At 39.2% G+C, this 22,806-nt stretch overlaps 1 protein-coding gene across 6 annotated transcripts in view; it reads right to left on the bottom strand.

Moving 5' to 3' along the window:
- HIPK3 (homeodomain interacting protein kinase 3) overlaps positions 1-22,806 on the bottom strand; it is a 131,720-nt gene that overhangs the window by 16,554 nt on the left and 92,360 nt on the right. For all 6 annotated transcript variants that reach the window (XM_066251222.1, XM_066251219.1, XM_066251224.1 and 3 more), the window contains exons 3-5: positions 11,534-11,657; positions 978-1,097; positions 176-262 (exon numbers count right to left, since the gene is read on the bottom strand). In XM_066251222.1, the coding sequence (XP_066107319.1) occupies positions 176-262; positions 978-1,097; positions 11,534-11,657 (331 nt within the window). The remainder of the gene's footprint in view (positions 1-175; positions 263-977; positions 1,098-11,533; positions 11,658-22,806) is intronic.

Below are 22,806 nucleotides of genomic sequence, written 5' to 3'. Positions count from 1 at the left end.
TAATAAAGACAAATGCAATTAATTTCATGAAAGGTTAAAACCTTAGAATCAATTTCATCTAAAAAGGTTAAAAACAGCAAGCATTCTATAGCCATTTAGAAAATGATTAACATGTTTTGCACCCTTGGCAATCAAATCCATCACCTTCAGCATTCAGATTCACAAATGTACTCACATGCACTATATCATCCAGACTGTTGAATATGTACTTTCTGGCTTCTTTAGACTTCATTCCTGTCTCTGCCTCATGTTCTTCTAGTGTCTTATTGAATACAGCAAAGAGAGAAAATAACACATTATTACCCATCATTTATAAATTCTTTATTGCTTTAATTCTGACATAATTTAGTCTAATATATTGAATATTCTAAGGGAAGTAGTAGTTTCAAAATATCATAAATAATTGCCTGGCCTCTGCCCATAGGCTGCAGGCACTGAAGTGGGTTGCACAGTGGGGGGGAAAAAATAATAAATATAGTTTTCAAAAGTACAAAAAAATGAGAAGAGCTTGGTCCATGTAAAAAAAAATCATAAATATAACAAACTCCTTAAACAAAATAATTATAAAGTTAATCACTGAGGATTTATTGACTCCCCCAAGGTCCGGGAATTAATTAGGTACTTGGGTTATGTACTGAGTGGTTAGATTCAGTCCCTGTCCTGTAAAGCTTAATAATGTAGAACTGGGTAGAGAATATGAAACACAATACAAAAGTAATTCTACACATAAAAATTTTAAAGCCATTTATGATGAGCTAATGATTTTGTTATCAGGTTAAATAATGAGCTAGTCATTCAAAAAGGGCTTTCCTTGTTTAAAAAACAAACAAAAAAAGATGGGGGTGGGAGGAAATGGTGTCAAAAATAAAACTTCAAAAGAAGAAAGAACTGCAATAAAATAAGTATGGAGGGCATTATCCATGCACATGAGGCATCTTGAGAAAGCATTTTTCTAAATATTTTTTTAAATGAATTACCTTTAATCTCCAACCGGAATGAGAAATTTCTGTTTCTCTGCAAAAAAATCTTGTGGATTTTGTACCCACATTTAACAATTGTTCTCCTGGTAAACCTTGAGTCTGAGAAATGTATCGAATCTGAAAAATAATTTATAAGACAGAAGGGTTTATTCTGTCACGCAACAGATATTAACTGAACACCTATTATATATATATCAGATGCTATGCTAGGAATCAAGCCAAGAATTAAAAAATATAGTCTGTCCCCTCAAGAAATCCAGTCTTGCGGAAAACACACAGGTCAACAATTATATAGTGTTAGAAGAAGTACCATAATAGATACATGCCTTATGGAAAGCAGAAATGGGATACCTAAAATAATTACAGTCACATAAAGTTCCAGAAGAGGTGATGCTCGAGTTGGGTCTTAAAAAACAAATAAGAGTTGGTTGGGGTGGTGGACACACCGTGCAATTTACAGATGACATATTATAGAATTGTACACCTGAAACCTATATAATTTAGTGACCAAGTCACTTCATAAATTCAATAAGAAATTAAAAAGTAAATAAATAAAACAAAATGGAAAAAATAAAGACTTTGGTTAGGCATGAAGGAGTGGGGGAAACCTAATCTATTAATATTTATGTTAAGGTTATAAAATGTGTAAATATGAAAAATTAGGAGAAAATGCCTACACATTCAAAGACTAGAAGCACAGAGGTTTACTGAAGGAAAACCAGCAAGAGATGAAATTGAACCAGAAGACAAAAAATTATCAGTACCACAAGAAGTTTAGATTCTACTCCAGGACATAATAATAACGGGAAACCACATCTAGGCAGGAAATCGACAAGTTACATTTTTAACGTAATGTCTAAGAATGGTGAGAGGATAAGGCCAGAGGAGAGACTGCAGGGATAGAGGAGGGAGTGGATTTGAGAGAGGCTTAGATTAATAAAGACTCGGTGAATTATGACTGTGGAGCACTGGAGGGAACACATCTATGTCACCGGCTTGGCTGAGTCAGTAGAGGCAAAGATGCAGGTGTAGATGAGCACTCAGAATGCTGAAAAGTCCCAGTCTCGGGGCCTCTAACTCAACATCCTTCTGTTTGGAACTCTTTGTCCAGGCATCTTTATGGGTCATCCTTCACTTCCTTCAGCTCTCAGCTCAAATGTCACCTTACTCATGAGGCCTTCCATAACCTAATAGTAAATAACAAGCTCTCTCCTCTTTGGTACCCCACATCTTCCTTACTCTGTCGTATTTTTCTCCTCTGTGCCTTTTACCAACTGATATTCTGTATGATTACTTTGTTTTCCTACCCCACTCTCCATTAGAATGTTAAGTTTCATGAAGGAAATGACTTTGTTTTGTTTACTTAAACATACACCCATAATAATGTCTGATACACAGTAGACTCTCAAATATTTGTTTCCCAATTTAATGGCTGGGTAGCAAAGCGAATAAAAATAGGCTTACCTCCTCTAAACTGTATTTGAAACATAGGGTTCTTATTTTTTTTCAAAACTCAGGGACTCTGGGCCTGATCTGTGGTGGTACAGTGGATAAAGCTTCGACCTGGAACACTGAGGTTGCTGGTTCAAACCCTGAGCTTGCCCAGTCAAGGCACATATGAGAGTTGATGCTTCCTGCTTCTCCCCTTTCTCTCTCTTTCTTTCCCTCTTTCTCCTCTCATGAATAAATAAAATCTTTAAAAAACAACAAGGGCCCTGGCCGGTTGGCTCAGCGGTAGAGTGTCGGCCTGGCGTGCGGGGGACCCGGGTTCAATTCCCGGCCAGGGCACATAGGAGAAGCGCCCATTTGCTTCTCCACCCCTCCCCCTTCCTCTCTGTCTCTCTCTTCCCCTCCCACAGCCAAGGCTCCATTGGAGCAAAGATGGCCCAGGCGCTGGGGATGGCTCCTTGGCCTCTGCCCCAGGCGCTAGAGTGGCTCTGGTCATGGCAGAGCGACGCCTGGGAGGGGCAGAGCATCACCTCCTGGTGGGCAAAGCCTCGCCCCTGGTGGGCGTGCCAGGTGGATCCCAGTCGGGCACATGCGGGAGTCTGTCTGACTGTCTCTCCCCGTTTCCAGCTTCAGAAAAATACGAAAAAAAAAAAAGAACAACAACAGCAACACAAGAAACTCAGGGACTCGGCTCTATCAACTAATCTATCCTCTTCTGCATCCTCTATTTCTTACTCTCTGAGATCTTTATCCCTCAATTTACAAAAAGGCTTAATAACTTCTATCTCCCCTCAAAATACCCTTAACAATTTAAAACTCTTTTCTCATTCACCTAAGAGTCTTAAAATAGTAGCCTATATTTTACTTATCACTTCAACACACTATGATTGAATTTTACTATTGCTTCCATAATATGCTACAAAGATAACTAATGGCCTGTTAATAACTGACACATTTAAGAGTCACATATTAATCCTTATTCTACTATGATACTATTAGCTATGTCCTTTTTACTTAAATACTCTGTTCCTTCCATTCCGACAACATCATTTCTTTCCTGGTTCTCTTCCTCTTGTGTGTGTGTGTGTGTGTGTGTGTGTGTGTGTGTGTGTGTGTGTCAGAGACAGAGAGAGGGACAGATATGGACAGACAGACAGAGGGGAGAGAGATGAGAAACATCAATTCTTCATTGCAGTTCCCTAATTGTTCATTGATTGCTTTCTCATATGTGCTTTGACCAGGGGGCTACAGCAGACTGAGTGACCCCTTGCTCAAGCCAGTGACCTTGGGCTCAAGCTGGTGAGCTTTGCTCAAACCAGATGAGCCCGTGCTCAAGCTGGCGACTTCAGGGTCTCAAACCTGGGTCCTCCATATCCCAGTCCCACACTCTATCCACTGTGCCACCGCCTGGTCAGGCTCTTCCTAATTCTTGACACTTGAATTGCCTTCCTCGGTTTGTTCTTTATATGATTTTGTGTTCCTGAGTTTTGTGTCTACTTCCCCTTTATAAGCTCCAAGTGCTCATAGTTTTATCTCTCCATCTATATCTAAATATTTGCCTCTTGGTCTGGAGCTGTAGATTCAGCTCCAACTAGCTAGCCTTCAGGTATCTCAAAGTGAACATATTCAAAACTGATTTTCCCTTAAATCTGTTAATATTCATGTCTTCCCCATTTGATGAACTCAACCACACAAATAAGAAACCTAAAATTTATGCCAGACAAGTATCTCGCTCGCATCCTCCTCCTCCAACATCCAAAACCCTAACAATTTTACCTCGTTAGTATTTTTCATAATGCCCCTCCTCTCACTCCTATTTCACCTCTTCTTCAATTCTGAGTTATACCATTTCATAAGCCTGCTACTCAGTATACCTCCCTAATGACCTCATCCACTACCCCCCCCCCAACTTATTATCCACACTGTTAACAGCCATTTTGGTGAAATGCAAATCAGTCACTACGCTGTATAAACTGCTCCCTGCAGAAAGGTTCCAATCTTCTAATCATGGCACACAGGCCCCAGCCTTTCCCTTGTCTCTGCTCTTCACACACTCTGACCCACACTAACTTTGCGTGGGCTTCTTTCTCTTTCCTAGATTGCTCTCACTCCTACCTACCAGTATCCCTTGCATCCTCCCCCACTTCACCAAACCCATGTCACAAACTTGCACTATTCCTTCTTCAAGACTCAGTTCAATAATGTCTCCTTTAAAAAGCTATGCCTAACCATTCCAAACAGGTGATCATTTTTCCTCTGGGTTACCATCACACCTGGAACATAACAATTTTAATGCATCCACAACACTATATTCCAATTATTTCGTAACAGGTCTGTTTCTCCTACTAGACTGTGAAGCTCCTGACAACAGATTCTCTGTTTATCCATATTTGTATCCCCAATTGTACATGAAATAACAACCTTGCAAATTAGTTTCAAAGTGTGGTACCTTCCCCTCACCCCACATTCGCCAAGTGGCTGAACTCCTTGTTTCATGGAAACTGAAAACAGAAAAGCACTGAGAGTTCAGTCCCTGAGTGCTGCATCAGTCTCGTAGATGGAAGGAAAGGCATTCAACAAACATACACAGAGCATATTATGTGTCAGATCCTAAAGATACGCAGATAAATAAAAGATGGTGCCAACCTTCAAAAGCATATATTTCAGTAAGAAAAGATAAATATTTAAGCAATACTCTGCAATTAAGCTAGGAAATGTCATTATGAAAAAGAAAATAAAGTGCTAAAAGAGCAGAAACTAGAGTGCCTAACATATTGGTATGGCACCGAGAAAATACCAAAACAAATAAAAGTATCAAGTGAACTTGTAAGTTTATATTTGGTCATAATGCCTGTCTATTCTTTTGAAGAGAAATTGTTCCATGCACAATGGGTCCTCGGGTTACGACAGTCTCGACATGTGATGTTTCGAGGTTACGACGCTCACTCCATAAAAACTTAAAAAAATTGAGACCTGAGTGTTTCGGCTTACGTCATTACTGTAGTACTTATGGACTATGTGGGTGAACTAGTTTGTTTGCACACAGCGGAAGAATACGCAGTAACGTCCCCTAGTACGCTTACCTACGTCATTTTGGACTGTTAAAAGCACAAGTGTTCCATTTGTGTTAGGCTAGAGTGTGTTTCAGCTTACACCCAAATTCAGGTTATGTCACTGTTGTAGGAACAGGAACTGTGTCATAACCCGAGGACCCCTGGTATATATAACCTTTAACATAAGAAGGGACCCACCCTTTGACCTCTCTGTCCCTAGTGGATAAAAGGTGGAAACCTGACTCAGAAGCAATTAATTCATAAATCTGCCTGTGAATTCAAACAGAAATAAGCAAATCAGATTTATATTATCAGGAACGTGACCTAAGAAATACTAATTACTGTTTGGGGATAAGCTGAAGAGCGATAGAGCTGGAGTTAGATGGCCATGCTAACCAACCAAAGGGAAGAGTGAGCAGGGATTCTGAGTAGCACATTAGATTCAGAACAGACAAAAGCACTATGAAAAGCAGTGAATTCACACTTCTGATCTAGCACCAGAGCAAAGTTCTACCAATGCCTAGTAATTCATCTAGTGTTGGCTTGAATTCAAAAGCACCTATAACCCCAGATTTCACAAAATCTAGTCATATTACAGCTCCACTCCTGGATTATTTTGACAGTCCACACAAATATAAATTAACGTCAGCCACCCTGAGTAGGTCTCTTTTGCAACTCGAATACCTGACAAAGTAGAATCCTTTAAAGATTCCCACCACTACCCTGGAGTTGAAATAGTGAACTTTATTAAGACATGATTTGAAATTACCAAGAATAATAATTTGAATATAAATACAGGCTTTTTGCTGCTCTAGATAAGAGTCTAAACTCCAACAAATATATTGTAGGATCAACATTTACCAAGCAAATATTGTCTGTCCATCCATAAAAATATTATTGAATTCCCTATCACATTTTTTTATATTTCCCTGGTGAATATAAGTTAAATCTAGTACAAAGAACACTAGTAGCCCTGGCCGGTTGGCTCAGCGGTAGAGCGTCGGCCTAGCGTGCGGAGGACCCGGGTTCGATTCCCGGCCAGGGCACATGGGAGAAGCGCCCATTTGCTTCTCCACCCCTCCGCCACGCCTTCCTCTCTGTCTCTCTCTTCCCCTCCCGCAGCCAAGGCTCCATTGGAGCAAAGATGGCCCGGGCGCTGGGGATGACTCTGTGGCCTCTGCCCCAGGCACTAGAGTGGCTCTGGTCGCAACATGGCGACACCCAGGAGGGTCGCAACATGGCGACGCCCAGGATAGGCAGAGCATCCCCCCCTGGTGGGCAGAGCGTCGCCCCTGGTGGGCGTGCCGGGTGGATCCCGGTCGGGCGCATGCGGGAGTCTGTCTGACTGTCTCTCCCTGTTTCCAGCTTCAGAAAAATGCAAAAAAAAAAAAAAAAAAAAAAAAAAAGAACACTAGTAAGGCAGTATCTCTACAATTAAGACAGGAAGGGGTCCAAGCATAGGAACAATTCTCAGTGCAGCCTTTTCTAAAAACATATGCTAAACACATGTATAAATAAATAGAAACAAAACGCATGCATGAGAAAATACAGTGTGTCCATAAAATCATGGTGCACTTTTAACTGGTCACAGGAAAGCAACAAAAGATGATAGAAATGTGAAATCTGCACCAAATAAAAGAAAAACCCTCCCAGTTTCTGTAGGATGATGTGGCAGCGTGTGCACATGTGCAGATGATGACATAACACCGTGTATACAGTGGAGCAGCCCACGGCTATGCCAGTTGAGATGTGGATGGTACAGAGGAAGGTTCAGTGTGTTCTGTGGCTCGCTAAATTTGAATCCGTGACCAAAGTACAACGTGAATATATCGGCGCGTTTATAACGAAGTGCCACTACATAAGAATAACATTACTCAGTGGGATAAACAATTGAAGGAAACCGGCAGTTTGGTGGAAAAACCCCGTTCGGGTAGACCATCAGTCACTGACCAAAAGTGCACCACGAGTCTGTAGAGGCTATACAGGATAGCTACCTAAGGAGCCCTAAAAAATCTGTGCGTGAGCCCACATCGAACTGCACTGAATAGGCATGAAACTGGGAGAGTTTTCCTTTTATTTGGTGCAGATTTCACATTTCTATTGTCTTTTGTTGCTTTCCTGTGACCAGTCAAAAGTGCACCATGACTTTACGGACACAATGCATAATGTGACAAATTCTCAATATGGTCAGTGTCTCGTTGTAGAATCCGAAATTCAGAGAGGAAATAGTGTTGGAAAGGCTTTAAGCGATGATAAAGATGATTAAAGGGCTAAAACAAAAACCCCATCATGAAGAATTAAAATAATTTCAATGTTTTGTTCCTGGACTTACATTTGGCTTCTAAGCATATAATAATTATAGCTCTACTGTTAACTCTTTTCACCTCTTTTTAAAAATCAGTATTGTATTAGAAGGTTAAAGATTAGATATAAAACATATTAACGATATTGTTTCCGCGTTTGTAAAGCAGAGTCCACAGTAGTATATACTTCACAGGGTTATTGTGAGCATTAATGTAAAGTGTCAAGAACAGTTCCTGGTACATAAAGGAGTTCAGTAAGTATTACTTAGTAATATTAATATTGCCCACTATACTGCCATTGTATGACAAAAGAGTAAGTTAAAAAATATATAGCAACAACGCCCTAACTGGGTATCAAAGTACACCAGGCCAGCTGATGACTGGAATAGGAACGGACACAGAGAGAGGTATATACTATGCATGGCCCTTTCACATCCTAATTATATGATCATAATCAAGGAAGTTGGGGTAAAAAGGGGGGAGCATTTTAATAGATGCCAAAAAGCATTTGAAAGTCCAAAACCAATTCAGCATTTAAAAAATAAAACTGAAAATTAGAAATAGAAGGAAACTCTCTTAATCTTGAAAATAGCCTGACTGGGCAGTGGCGCAGTGGATAGAGCGTCGGATTGGGATGTGGAAGACCAAGGTTCGAGACCCTGAGGTCGCCAGCTTGAGCGAGGGCTCATCTGGTTTGAGCAAAAGCTCACCAGCTTGAGCCCAAGGTCGCTGGCTCGAGCAAGGGGTTACTCGGTCTGCTGAAGGCCCACAGTCAAGGCACGTATGAGAAAGCAATCAATGAACAATTAAGGTGTTGCAATGCGCAAGGAAAAACTAATGATTGACGCTTCTCATCTCTCCATTCCTGTCTGTCTGCCCCTGTCTATCCCTCTCTCTGACTCTCTCTCTGTCTCTGTAAAAAAAAAAAAAAAAATCTTGAAAATAGACATTATCGAGCCCTGACCAGTTGGCTCAGTGGTAGAGTGTCGGCCTGGAGTGCAGGAGTCCCGGGTTCGATTCCCGGCCAGGGCACACAGGAGAAGCGCCCATCTGCTTCTCCACCCCTCCCCCTCTCCTTCCTCTCTGTCTCTCTCTTCCCCTCCTGCAACCAAGGTTCCATTGGAGCAAAGTTGGCCCAGGCACTGAGGATGGCTCCGCGGCCTCTGCCTCAGGCGCTAGAATGGCTCTGGTTACAACTGAGCAATGCCCCAGAGGGGCAGAGCATCGCCCCCTGGTGGGCATGCCGGGTGGATCCCGGTCGGGCGCATGCGGGAGTCAGTCTGACTGCCTCCCTGTTTCCAACTTCAGAAAAATACGAAAAAGAAAGAAAAAGAAAAGAAAATAGACATTATCAAAGGCTACATAGCAAACATCATATTTGAAAATGAGTATAGCCTGCCCAAGTGGTGGCAAGCAAAATGGAATGTGTCAGTTTGGGATGCTGAGGACCCAGGTTTGAAACCCCAAGCTCACTGGCTTGAGCACAGACTTGTTAGCTTGAGCACAGGGTCACATGGCTTGAGTATGGGAGCATAGACATGACCCCATAGTCACTGGCTTAAAGCCCAAGGTTGCTGGCTTGAGCAAGGGGTCACTGGCTTGGCTGGAGCCCCCAGTCAAGGCACATATGAGAAAGCAATCAATGAACAGCTGAGGTGCCACAACTATGAATTGATACTTTTCATCTCTCTCCTTCCTGTCTGTTGGTACCCCTCACATCTCTCTCACTTAAAAAAAAAAAAAGAAAGAAAGAAATGAGTATAAAGTAGAACTGGAATCAAAATAAGGTTCAACACTCCTTTTTTTGCATTCATATATTTTAGAAAATTAATTTTTAAAGCACTAAATTGACAACTGCAGTTAGCAATGTTATATACTTGTAACTTTTTACAATTACTGTACCCCTTTGGAATTTAATATTCATTCTGACAATACTGTTGATATGGCTCAGATTAACAGACTAAATTCTAATACAGAATTTAAAAAAACTAAGTTTTGGGAGGGTCTTTGTCTTAAATTACCACTGTAACTTTGAACAAGTCATTTCATTTTCCTGGGCCTCAGGTCTCTCCTTTATAAAACTGGAAGGGGCAGTAACTAGGTAATCTGTAGGGTCCTTCTCAGCGCTAACATCAATTGTTCAAGACTAGAATTGTAAAATCCAAGTCCCTAGTATAATAACAAAGCAACCTGAAACTGCCACCAGGTGGTGTCCTGTTCCAGAGTAGTCTGCATGTCAGAAGTTGTATACAAAGTCAAAGGCCTGTTTCTAGCATTTGACTGGCACCTCAGTATTTCAGCAGCTAACAATTACGGGCCTCTCCAACTAATTAATTCTTTCAAAACTACAGTTTAGCACCTGCATCAGTTAGTGGATGGGGAAAAAAGCTGAAGATAGCCAGTATGTACAGAAAATTGTACAGACACTGTCTTTAAGAGGAATGCTGAATGGAGGGGGGAAGACAGAGACTACAGAAACCTTAGCCTGAAGAATTTTATGGGTAGAAAGTCATTAAAAGTAGGTGACAGACTAATGTTAATAGTTACATCTAATCTAATAATTAATATTAAACGGCTTAGAGATATCACCAAATTAGCTTCCTCTCATATCCCTTTTGATATGGAATGCTAAGCCCTGAAAATCAGAAATAATTTTGTTATAATAATATCATGTGTGCTTTAAAATGTTCTGATTTCTACTTTTTATGCCTAAAAGTTAGTTTATCATTTAAGTAAAAATTATATTTATCCAATTAGCCAATTACAGAAAAATAATGACCATTTTGTTAACTCTGACTAACATTTTCCAATAAAATGAGTATATATAGCTCTCTAGTAAGGGAAATGTAATAAAAACACTTTCAAAATATAGTGAATAAGGTAACAATTTCTCCAACAGAGAATCTTGATATTTAAAATAAAGAAAATAGCAAACAATGTTGTCTAGTAGCTTCGAGAGGAGGCTAATGAGCATACCTGAAAATTATCATGTGAAGTTTCTAAAGAGGTAATTTCCTGGATTCTACCAAGAATCATTTAAATAATGGTAAACTAGACTTTTAGCACCATTCAAAAACAGCTAAAAATACTAAAGTGGGTTTAGGTGACTGAGGCACTTAATCTAATAATGGTCACTGGTGTAAGACCAAAAGTTATATGATGCCTTCTACTCCTTGGAAGAGGCTGACATTTCATCCATCATCAAAGTCACCCTGGCAAAGCACTATTATTTAAATGGACACAGCCCAGCCATTTATATGTCTATAGTATAAAAATAAAGCAAAAAATTCTCCCAAGAGTTTTACAAAACTGGTTTTGTGGGCCTGTGGATTGTAAATTTGCTTATAAAATTTACTTAATGTTATAAAAGTTTTGTTTTGTTTTGAGAGAGAAGGAGGGAGAGGGGGAGAGAGAGAGGCAGACAGACACAGACTTGTTGTTCCACTTATTCATGCATTCATTGGTTGATGCTTGTATGTGCCCTGACCAGGGATCAAACCTGCAACCTTGGCCTATGGGGACAATGATTCAACCCACTCAACTATCCAGCTAGGGAATAAAAGAGTTTATGAAATAAACTATAGTTCTGAGATCTTAAGTTTAAAATCTACAAGATCTCAGGTTTTGTCATTTTATTTTAAAAAGATTTTTATATGAATTGTGTACCTAAAGAAATTCATTCTTACTGATCTATTACTTTTCTTTACAATCTATCAATTCTACTAGATTATCATGACAGTTCTGTTACCTGGTCATACTCCAAAGCTCCTGGGTAGAGCGGCCATCCAAGGAATAACTCTGCAATCACGCATCCCAATGACCACATGTCTATGGCTTCACAAAACGGCAACCCCAATATAATCTCTGGAGCTCTGAAATAAAAAAAAATTTAAAAATCAGAGTGCTTTTCCTTTAAAAGTATCTGATTTCATCTGACATTCCAAGAAAGGTTAGTAAAATGACAGAAAAATCACCTGCTATTTATAGTAACTTCACTTTTCAAAACTGTTTGAAACCTAGCCATAATCCTAAATTAAGCTTTAAAAGGTACTGTAAGTACATCACTATTATAAAATCTCTACACTTAATCCTTGTTTTAAAACTTAATCCTTGTTTTATTAACATGATATTTAAGAAGGAAAAAGCATAGACTTGTTTTTGCAACTATAACAGATTAGAAATAACACACAAGAAAACTGGCAAACTGTTAAATGAATGCACTATGACATTAACAGAACTAAAAACCAGACATAGAGATATGACCAAAACAAAATAAAGCCCCAAAGATTAGAAGTGGATCTAGACCTAGATAATATTTCAAAACACAATAATAAATATTCACATAATTAGGGCTATCAGTCATCCAAAAAAGACAAGACCAAGTTCAATGTACTCTGCTTTAAAAGGGCAGAAAAGTAGAGGATATATCAAAACAGTTAAAGACATCATTCCCAGATAAATTATATTCTACTTCACATGATTTTCCCATGAGATTAACTTTCCAAGAGAGGCTTCCACATACAGCTGTGCAATTCAGTTATATTTGCCCATACATGAGTGTGTATTGTCCATTTTTTTTTTTTTTTTGTATTTTTCTGAAGCTGGAAACCGGGAGAGACAGTCAGACAGACTCCCGCATGAGCCCGACCGGGATCCACCCGGCACGCCCACCAGGGGCGACGCTCTGCCCACCAGGGGGCAATGCTCTGCCCCTCCGAGGCGTTGCTTTGCCGCAACCAGAGCCACTCTAGCGCCTGGGGCAGAGGCCAAGGAGCCATCCCCAGCGCCCGGGCCATCTTTCCTCCAATGGAACCTTGGCTGCGGGAGGGGAAGAGAGAGACAGAGAGGAAGGAGGGAGGGTGGAGAAGCAAATGGGCGCTTCTCCTATGTGCCCTGGCCGGGAATCGAACCCAGGTCCCCCGCATGCCAGGCCGACGCTCTACCGCTGAGCCAACCGGCCAGGGCCTGTATTGTCCATTTTTAAAACAATCTTGAACTTACAGAGAAGTGGTAAAAAATATAATGAAATTTTCTCCTGAACCCCTTGAGAATAACTTGCCAAATAACTGTATACTTTGAATTTCCTACAAACAAGAATATTTTCCTAAATAACCACAATACAATCAGGAAGCGAACACTGACACATCTCTACATCTAAACCTCAGACTCAAAGTTCTGCCAATTACATTAATGTCCTTTAGAGCAAAAGGATCCAATTCAGAATTATGCATTGCACTTAGTTTTTCTTTAATCTCTTTTAGTCTTTTTCAATATGGAATAGTTCCTCAAGTCTCTCCTTGATTTCTATGACCATGGTTACAGACCAGTTATTTGTAAAATGTCCCCCCAATGTGGATTTGTCTCATGCTTCCTCATAATTATATCTAGGTTATAAATCTCTGAGCCATAGCTTTTTTACTATTGATCTGAGAGAGAAAAAGGGGGGAGGGTGAGAGAGAAAGAGAGAGAAAGACACACACAGATTTGTTGTTCCCCTTACTTATGCATTCATTAGTTGTATCTTGTATGTGCCCAAACCAGGGATCGACCCCACACCCTTGGCATATCAGGACAACACTCTAACCAACTGAACTGAGCTACCCAAAGAGGGCCTGATTTATAAATCTCTAAGAGGAATATTACAGAGTTGATGTTTTCTCATTATATGCTATCAGGTAGCATTCAATTTTGATTTGTTCCATCACTGATAATGTTCACTTTGATAATTGCTTAATGGAGTGGTTCTCAAACTTTTTAAAGTCGGGGCACATTTAAAATCCTACAAATAATTGTAGACGTACTATATACAAATTTCTGAGAAATATGTTATAATAATTAAGTCACATATTAAAGGAAAAAAAAGTCCAAGCATGCTTTTATGGTAATTAAATGAAATAAATACAATATTAAATTTATTGACATTAAAAACATTTTTTGTTACATTTTTTGAGTTACGCTTTTTAGAATTCGTAAAAAAAAAAGGGGTTCAAAAATAAAAAAGTGGCCTGACCAGGTGGTAGCGCAGTGGATAAAGCGTCGGACTGAGATGGGGAAAGACCCAGGTTCGAGACCCCGAGGTCGCCAGCTTGAGTGTGGGCTCATCTGGCTTGAGCAAAAAGCTCACCAGCTTGATTGGACCCAAGGTCGCTGGCTCGAGCAAGGGGTTACTCAGACTGCTGAAGGCCCATGGTCAAGGCACATATGAGAAAGCAATCAATGAACAACTCAAGTGTCACAACGAAAAACTGATGATTGATGCTTCTCATCTCTCTCTGTTCCTGTCTGTCTATCCTTCTCTCTGACTCTCTCTGTCCCTGTAAAATAAAAATTAAAAGACGACAAAAAAGTTATGTTTTTATACATAGAGAGATACAGTCTTACCATGATTTAGTAAATTCAGCAGGTCCTGGTGCGAATGTGTTAAGTTTTCATTCTTGTGTGTTTATGAGAAACATGAGCCTGATGTGTCCTGGCAATTTTGTCAATGTTCGTGCATATATTTGAAAGGCAAACCCTCATTTCCTCATCAATACATTGAAGAATTCCTCTCTTTTTACTCTTAACTGTGTTGAGTGCAGAAAACCCCCACCATATATGTCATCTTAACTTGACACCAAACAAAGATTGAAGAAACTTGCCTCCAGTCTTTCTGGGGAACAAGGGGGTAGTGTAAACAATCCAGCACCACAGCTTAACAGCCTTTCGCAACCTAATCAGGCAAATGAGGTGGGAGGTTTGGTAGACTGTCAGTTTACAGCCAATTCCCCACACCTCTGTCCCCTTAAAATCTAAACTCCAAAAACCCTTTGGTTTTTTGGTCCCCAACAGGCACATATTTCTCTGGAATACCATAGGGCGCACCTGGAAATCTTTTAGGACACACTGTGTGCTCTGGCGCACACGTTGAGAACACTGGCTTAACGTATCTACTAGATATCTCCACTGTTTTGTTCCTTCTTTCCCCTTTGTAATTAAGTATTTTATAAGGTTTCAGTTTGAGACAATATGAATAATCCTTTCCTTATCAAACTTTCAATTTATTAACTTATTTGCTTATATGAATATAAGTGATTGCTGGGTTCCTATTCTATTCAATGGGTTATAATCCATTATTATAATTATTTATTTTGATTCTCTCATTTTCCCAGACTTGACCAGTTTGAATTCCTCAATGAGCTATAGGTCTTCATTACTATTGGAATAGCACTGCTCCCAGGCTCTCTCACTATACTTACTATATACAGTTATACAAAATAAACCTGCTAATTTCTTTAACTGAGATACTCATTGCCATTATCTCCTAAGGCAGTGCTCTCAATCTCGGCTGTACATTACAATCGCTTGTTCCTGGTCATACCAAATCAAAAACTCTGGGGATGGGGCTTAGGCTCCAGGGGCGAATTCAGTACACAGCCAAGAATAAGAACCAAAGCCCTAGAACTCAAGTAGTCAGACCAATGGGAAGACTATTCCATCTCCTCCCTATAACACTTCTGATCAGAATAAGTTCAGGGATCATAAACAAGTTGTTTTCTATCAAAGACTTGGGATCTGCTCGGTGACTCTTCTACTCTTGAATATCTCTGCAATAATTAATAATTAAGATTCAATAATGTTGAGGGAACATGGGGGGATGTATTTGGTGGGACACTTGAATCTATGTAAACACAATAAATTTAAATCAATTAAAAAAAGACTCAATGGACCTTTAATCTACAAGCATTTGTTAATAAGTTAAGTGCTATGGGGAAATGCTTTAAGGCAGAGAAGACCTTTAAAACATAGTTATAAAAGGTTTTCATCCTTTTGACAAAATACTTAAGCATTTATGTAGATGTATACACATGAATTATATTCAGGTATAATCAAATGCTAAACTGTGGTGTAGGAAAAGGAAAAAAACATAAGTTACACTAAGTTATTAATCTTATATATTCACAGCACTGGCTAGTTGGCTCAATGGTAGAGTGTCGGCCCTGGAGTGTGGATGTCCCCAGTTTGATTCCTGGTCAGATTCTCTACCCTCCTTCCCCCTTCTCTCTTTCTTTCTCCCTCTCTCTCTCTCCCTCCCTCCCTCCCTCCCCCAGACATGGCTTGATTGATAAGAGCAAGTTGGCCAGTGCTGAGAATGACTCTTTAGAGCCTCACCTCAGGTGCTAAAAATAGCTTGGTTGCCAAGCAACACCCCTAGATGGGCACAGCATTGCCAGAAGGGGGCTTGTCGGTGGCTCCCGGTTGGGACCATGCAGGAGTCTGTCTCACCTCCTCTCACTTAAAAAAAAAATCTTATATATTCACAATATGGCACAAAAGAAGACAGAGTTCTGGTGAACTGATACTAAAATACTGGAAATCTATGCAGAAAAGCTGTAGGAAGACAAATTGTGGAGTCTGGTAAGGATACACTGATTTCCAATACTGAAACCATTGAAACAGTGCTAGATCTGAAACACAAAGAAGAGATAACTAGCTTGACCTCTAACAGCAAGTGATTTATCTGAGCCTCAGTAGCTTCATTTTTAAAATAGGGTTTTACTAACCTTACATACTCATAAGATTATCTAAACTCAGGACTAAGTAAGAGAATATGTGTAAAATGCAAAACAGTATATACATTCCCCCTAATTTTTTCATGTTCCCACTTTCCCAATTCATACCTCTCTTTTCAAACCACCTCCTCTACCTCCATCCTCATTACTGTTTCCCCTGCATCCTACTTTACTGAGAGAAAAAAAAAGAAATTTGAAACTTTTCCATTCTCACCACCACATATACTAGCCAACTTGCATCAGTCAGTGCTTCTAGCTAAGGCATTCATGTTCACTTACTGAAGTATACCACCAATTTCCCACTCTGTCTCATCAATTCTCTCTATATACAGGACCACTGCACACCTGCCATCTTGGGGCGAAAAAAACTCGTTTATACACTCTCCTTCAGCCATAAGCCCTTTCTGTTCCCTTTACACCAGTCCTTCCTGCAAACACTGTAGAAAAGATGCCTCCAATTCTGCCTCTAACTTGAACTCATTCAAATCAGTCTACAAAAATAGCTCTTGTCAAGTCACCAGCAGCCCCTGCATCATCACATCCTCAATTTACTTTATTTGCAGCATTGACACAGCTGATTATGCTCTCCTGCTTTAAACGCTGTCTGCACTTGACTTCCAGGACACCTCTCTATTCTCTTTACCTCACTCGCACGCCCCCCTCAATTTCCTTTCTGGTTCCATCTCATTTCCACAACCTTTACATTCTGGAGTGCCACAAGGCTCAATCTTTGGATGTTTACCATCTCTAAGTACATTTGTTTCCCTTAGGTGATCTTATCCAATCACAGTTTTAAATACATACCACCTCCATTCATAAGACTCTCAGATGTATACCTTCAACCTAGATCTCTCTCCTTAACTGCAGACTTACTCATCCAACTGCCCTCTCAACATCTCACCTTGAGTATCTATTAGAATCTCATTTTGATCAAATTCAAAAAAGAACTGCCTGACCAGGCGGTGGAGCAGTGGACAGAGCTTCAGACTGGGACACGGAGGACTCAGGTTTGAAACCCGAGGTGGCCAGCTTGAGCACGGGCTCATTTGGTTTGAGCAAGGCTCACCAGCTTGGGCTCAAGGTCGCTGACTTGAGCAAGGGGTCACTCGGTCAGCTGTAGCCCCCCCCCATCAAGTCACATATGAGAAAGCAATCAATGAACAACTAAGGTGCCGCCACGAAGAACTGCTGCTTCTCATCTCTCTCCCTTTCTGTCTGTCCCTAGCTGTCCCTCTCTCTGTCCCTCTCATACACACAAAAAAATAACTCCAAATTTCCAAATTCCCCCAACCTACTCCTCCCCCAGCCTCCCCATCTCAGGAAATAACAATTCTATCCTTTTACTTTCTCAGGCCTATTATTTGGGAAAGTCAAATTTGACTCTTCTCTTTCTCTCACATCTATCAACAAATCCCATTGAGTCTATCTTCAAAATAGAACAAGAATTTGACCACTTTGCTCCACCTTTACTGCTACCACCCTCATCCAAGCCACCACCATCTCTCATCTGGATTACTGCAAGAGTTTACTAACTGCTCTTGCTTATGCCCCTGTTCTCTACCATCTATTCTTAATTTAGCAGTCAGTGATCCATTTAACACACAAATCAGACCACGTCACTCTTCTTAAAATCTCCCAATAGCTTTCTATCACACAGTAAAGTCAAATTCCTTACAATGGGCAACAAAGGTCATGTATGATTCAGCCCTTACCTGCATGTATTTTCTCACTTGCTTGCTCTAATCCACCCTCACAGGTATCCTTACTGTGTCTAACCATAACCTTGCCTCAAAACTCGGACACTTATTTAGGAGAAGGTTCCAGACAGAGGAGACAGCAGGACTTGATCCTTTCACTCCCACCTTGTGTTTCATTCAGGAATGCTAATATCTTAGTTAAATACATGAACCAACCAAGAGACTTTTATGTGTTAGCCACATCACATTTGGGACAATCAAAATGTTTTAACTACATAATAAAAATAAACATATTTTACTAAGCTTTACCAATGGACTGGACATCTTGGAAATAACTTTTAATGCATTATCTCATTTAAAGAACATGTTCTGAAAACAGATTTCTGAATTGTTCTTCTACTCCAAGATTAAAAATGCTAGTAAATAAAATGTTCCACATAAAACAGAAGAACCCCTCAGCCAACCCACAGAATCATGAAAAATTGTAAATCATTGTTCCCGAAGCAACTCAGTTTGGAGTTCTCACCAGCAACAGATAACTGATACAATGCCCACAATATCCATAAAGTGGTACAATTGAGATTTCAAGTGCCTGATTCCAAAAGCCTTTCTCTATAACACACCACTTCAAATTATAAAATCCTGTGACCAAAAGAAACATAGAAAACTTAAAAACTGACACCAAAGTCATTTTTAGCAATTCAATTACAGTTATCTACCAGTTTTATTTTCCACAGAATAGGAAAATACTAACTGACCTATGTTTTCTAATAATTCTATAATATGAGAAATCAGTATGTGCCTTTTCGATTAACTGGTCTTTGGCTTTCTAGGACAACCAGAAGAAAACAGTATTTTGCTGCCATTTTTAAACCAACTTTTCATTCTGTAGAAGTCCTTTAAAAAAAGCTATAATAACAGCAACAGCTATAATAACAGCAAAAGCAGTTAGCTAACACCATGAACTGGACAATCCTCTAAATGCTTTATAAATATTAACCTGCCCTGGCCGGTTGGCTCAGCGGTAGAGCGTTGGCTTAGCGTGCAGAGGACCCGGGTTCGATTCCCAGCCAGGGCACACAGGAGAAGCGCCCATTTGCTTCTCCACCCCTCCGCCGCGCTTTCCTCTGTCTCTCTCTTCCCCTCCTGCAGCCAAGGCTCCATTGGAGCAAAGATGGACCGGGCGCTGGGGATGGCTCTGTGGCCTCTGCCTCAGGCTCTAGAGTGGCTCTGGTCGCAACATGGCAACGCCCAGGATGGGCAAAGCATCGCCCCAAGGTGGGCGTGCTGGGTGGATCCCGGTCGGGCTCGTGCGGGAGTCTGTCTGACTGTCTCTCCCTGTTTCCAGCTTCAGAAAAATGGAAAAAAAATAATAATAAAAATAAATAAATAAATAAATATTAACCTATTTGATATTCATATTGATCCAGTAGTAGATAAAGAAACAAATACAAGCGTAAAGTAATTTGCCTAAGGGTCACAGAGCAAGTACTGGTGCAGCTAGGATTTAAAGCCAGGTTTTTTAGCTTGGAATCCACTTTTATCTACTACACCTTAAAATAATTCCCAGTATTACTAAAACTATCAGACTCTCTTCTTGCTGAAGTTCTCCCTATCAGAGGCTATGCTTATCATTATGTTGTTCTTTTTCTTTTTAAACATAACACCTTTGATTTTAAGACTAACTAGGAAGTGTGAAATATAAATATACTTATGTTAAAAGAACCCTGGTTGACATTTTACTAAGCCATTTTCCTGATCTTTAAGCATTTACTCATCTTAACTATAAATAATCTTTCACATTAAATATACAGACATCTGCTAGATACCTCTTAGTTAAAATAAGGCTCTTATTTTGGCAGATACTGTGTTCCTAAAGATGACTGTGTGACATTCTTTTACAGAAGCAATTAGGAAATGAGCTCAACAGTGGATGTGACCATATACTAGCCTGTAGGTGTGATTACTCATAAATACCAATTTAACGTCATGCACTCAATAAATTCTAACAAATCATAACCCTATACTTAACAAAAGACAGCAAAGACCTAAAGTGGTTATAAAATGTAGGTACTGGTAAACGTGTTTGTACAAACACAGCAACTCTTGGAAAGGATACACACCCAAGTTTTACCTGCAATTACCTTTTTGAGTAATCAACTTGACAAGGAGGAGCTAAATTATGCATTCCCACAATATTTGTTTCTAAAGCAAACATCTCATACTATATAATAAAAGATTAATGTTTAAAATTGTCAAACATGTGGGGTTTTTTTAGGAATTTCATGTTTTCTATCAATAATATGACTGTCATAAAATTAGACTAAGTGATCAGGTTTAGGTAAATCTTTATTTCCTTTTATTACAAGGAGTATTTTCTAGTGAGAATTGTTGATGTGGAACGCGCTGCTTCCAGGGGGGAGAAATCCTGGAGGTGTCCCCGTAGAGGCTCTATCTCTGTGTGGAGACGATACCATGGGGGGAGGCTCTTCTAAACACAACAGGGGAACTTACATTGGAGGACCTCCAAGAATCCTTGCAAATGATAACGCAACTAAAACATATTAAAGAACACTTTGACAATTGAAACTTTAACAGAAGGATGACTTAAAATATGAGTTTCTCTCTAGCTAATCAGCTTAATCTTTTCAAATATCTTGCAGAATCCTGTGGGTTTTTTTAACAAACAAAACTAACACACACACACACACACAACAACAACAACAAAAAACCTTAACACTCTTAGCAAGGCAAATAGTTTTCAAATTAGACAATCAACCATTTCTAGAAATATTTTTCTTTTTTAAATTATAATTGTTTTTAATGTGATATGTGTTGCTTTAAGCAATAACATCAATACAAAATACTAGATATTCACACATTGTATTTTTATAACTGTAACAGCAACTACTCAGTAACATGTTGAAATGTAATCAAAGTGCAGACTCTTAGAATAGATACTCATTCAAATGTAACTTGAGTCACAGGCTAAAAATATCACAATTAAAAATATCCTTATTGCAAGGCTACTTAATCTTCTGAGTATGTAGGACAATAATCCAGATCAAAGCACCCAGTTCAAAGAACAGCAGTAATAATATTTTCAAAACCTATTAAATGTTAAATCCTCTGATAAGAGATAGCAAAGATTTAATATGTATTACCAATATTGAAATGTATAGCTTAGAGCCTTATGCCCAGAATAATGGATAGGTCAATAATCTGCATATGTGATTAATCAATAGCTAATATTTTGTAAAGATGGGAGTGAGAACTTAGTTCATTTATAGACAGTTCTATTTACTTCATGTTTTATATACAAACAACAGTTACAAAGATCACTCAAAATTCTCACTATATGAAAGAGAAAACTATAAGAAAATTGTTATTAACATATAGCAAGAGAGAGAGACCAAGAGCTGGATTGGTAAGGCAATATGAAAAGTATCTGTGAGGGGAAAAAAAATATGTCTGTTCTTTACATGTTGGTTTATAAACTATCAGATGTAGAAAAATCACAGATCATATACATGAACTACATTGTTAATATCTTACATTTGAATTGCATTTGTGCTTTACCATCCTTTCAAATATGCTATTGCAGTGGTCCCCAACCCCCAGGCCAAGAACCGGTACCGGTCCGTGGGCCATTTGGTACCGGTCCACAGAGAAAGAATAAATAACTTACATTATTTCTGTTTTATTTATATTTAAGTCTGAACGATGTTTTAAAAAATGACCCAGATTCCCTCTGTTACATCCGTCTAAGACTCGCTCTTGACGCTTGTCTCGGTCACGTGATACATGTATTAGTCCCACCCTAAAGGCCGGTCTGTGAAAATATTTTCTGACATTAAACCGGTCCATGGCCCAAAAAAGACTGGGGACCACTGTGAAATTGTATGAGGTAACAAGGATATATGCTGTTATTCCTATTCTGTAAATGATTAGAAGGAAAGTATGAAACAGTCCAGAATTTCTTCAATTTATTTTACTATGAAATATATTTATAGTTACAATATATTATCAGTAGATGTCAACAGAAGCTGCTAATCTATAAGGTGTCCTTAAACTAAATTAGGCAACAAGTTATTTAATTGCAATAAATGATTCCATTTTATAACCATATAATAACTATTCAAATAACAAAAAATGTTTATTAAACTCTTACTAATAATCATATTCTTTTCATTATTTCATGAAATGCTAACAAAATCCTCTGGGGTAGGTACTGTATTATCTCCTTGTAGAGATGAGAAAACAAGCACAGGAGTACATTTCCACGGTTTTTCAGTGAGGGAGTGGTAGGGCTTATGAACAAAGTCTGAGTGAGAGGCCACGCTCCTTGACACCATGGAGATAAATCACTTCTACTTTATGAACTACTTACTGGCAAATGCACTACTGAATCACATGACCACATGCCTATGCATTAACAAGCAGGTAGAAGATTAGGCACTGAATCATCGAGGGGCCTCTCACATAGCCTGGTGGTGCTCAGGAGCATACCATTTCTCAATGTCAAATGATCTCTTAACGGCTAGGCACACACATTACTATTTTTCTCATACTTATTTTTTCTTATAACTTTTTATATTAATATAAATTTAGATTTATAGAAAATTGCAAAATTAGTACAAAGAATTTTTAGATACCCTCAACCAGATCTCCCAAATGTTTTCACTTTTACCACATCTGTATTAATCTCTTGCTATACATAAACAAATATAATTTTTCTGAATCACTAGAAAGTTAAGTTGAAGACATTGTATCCC

This window comes from Saccopteryx bilineata, chromosome 1, assembly GCF_036850765.1.
Source record: "Saccopteryx bilineata isolate mSacBil1 chromosome 1, mSacBil1_pri_phased_curated, whole genome shotgun sequence".
Classification (NCBI taxonomy): Eukaryota; Metazoa; Chordata; class Mammalia; order Chiroptera; family Emballonuridae; genus Saccopteryx; species Saccopteryx bilineata.
The sequence above is the reverse complement of the archived record's forward strand: the minus strand, read 5'-3'. Positions and strand labels throughout refer to the sequence as shown.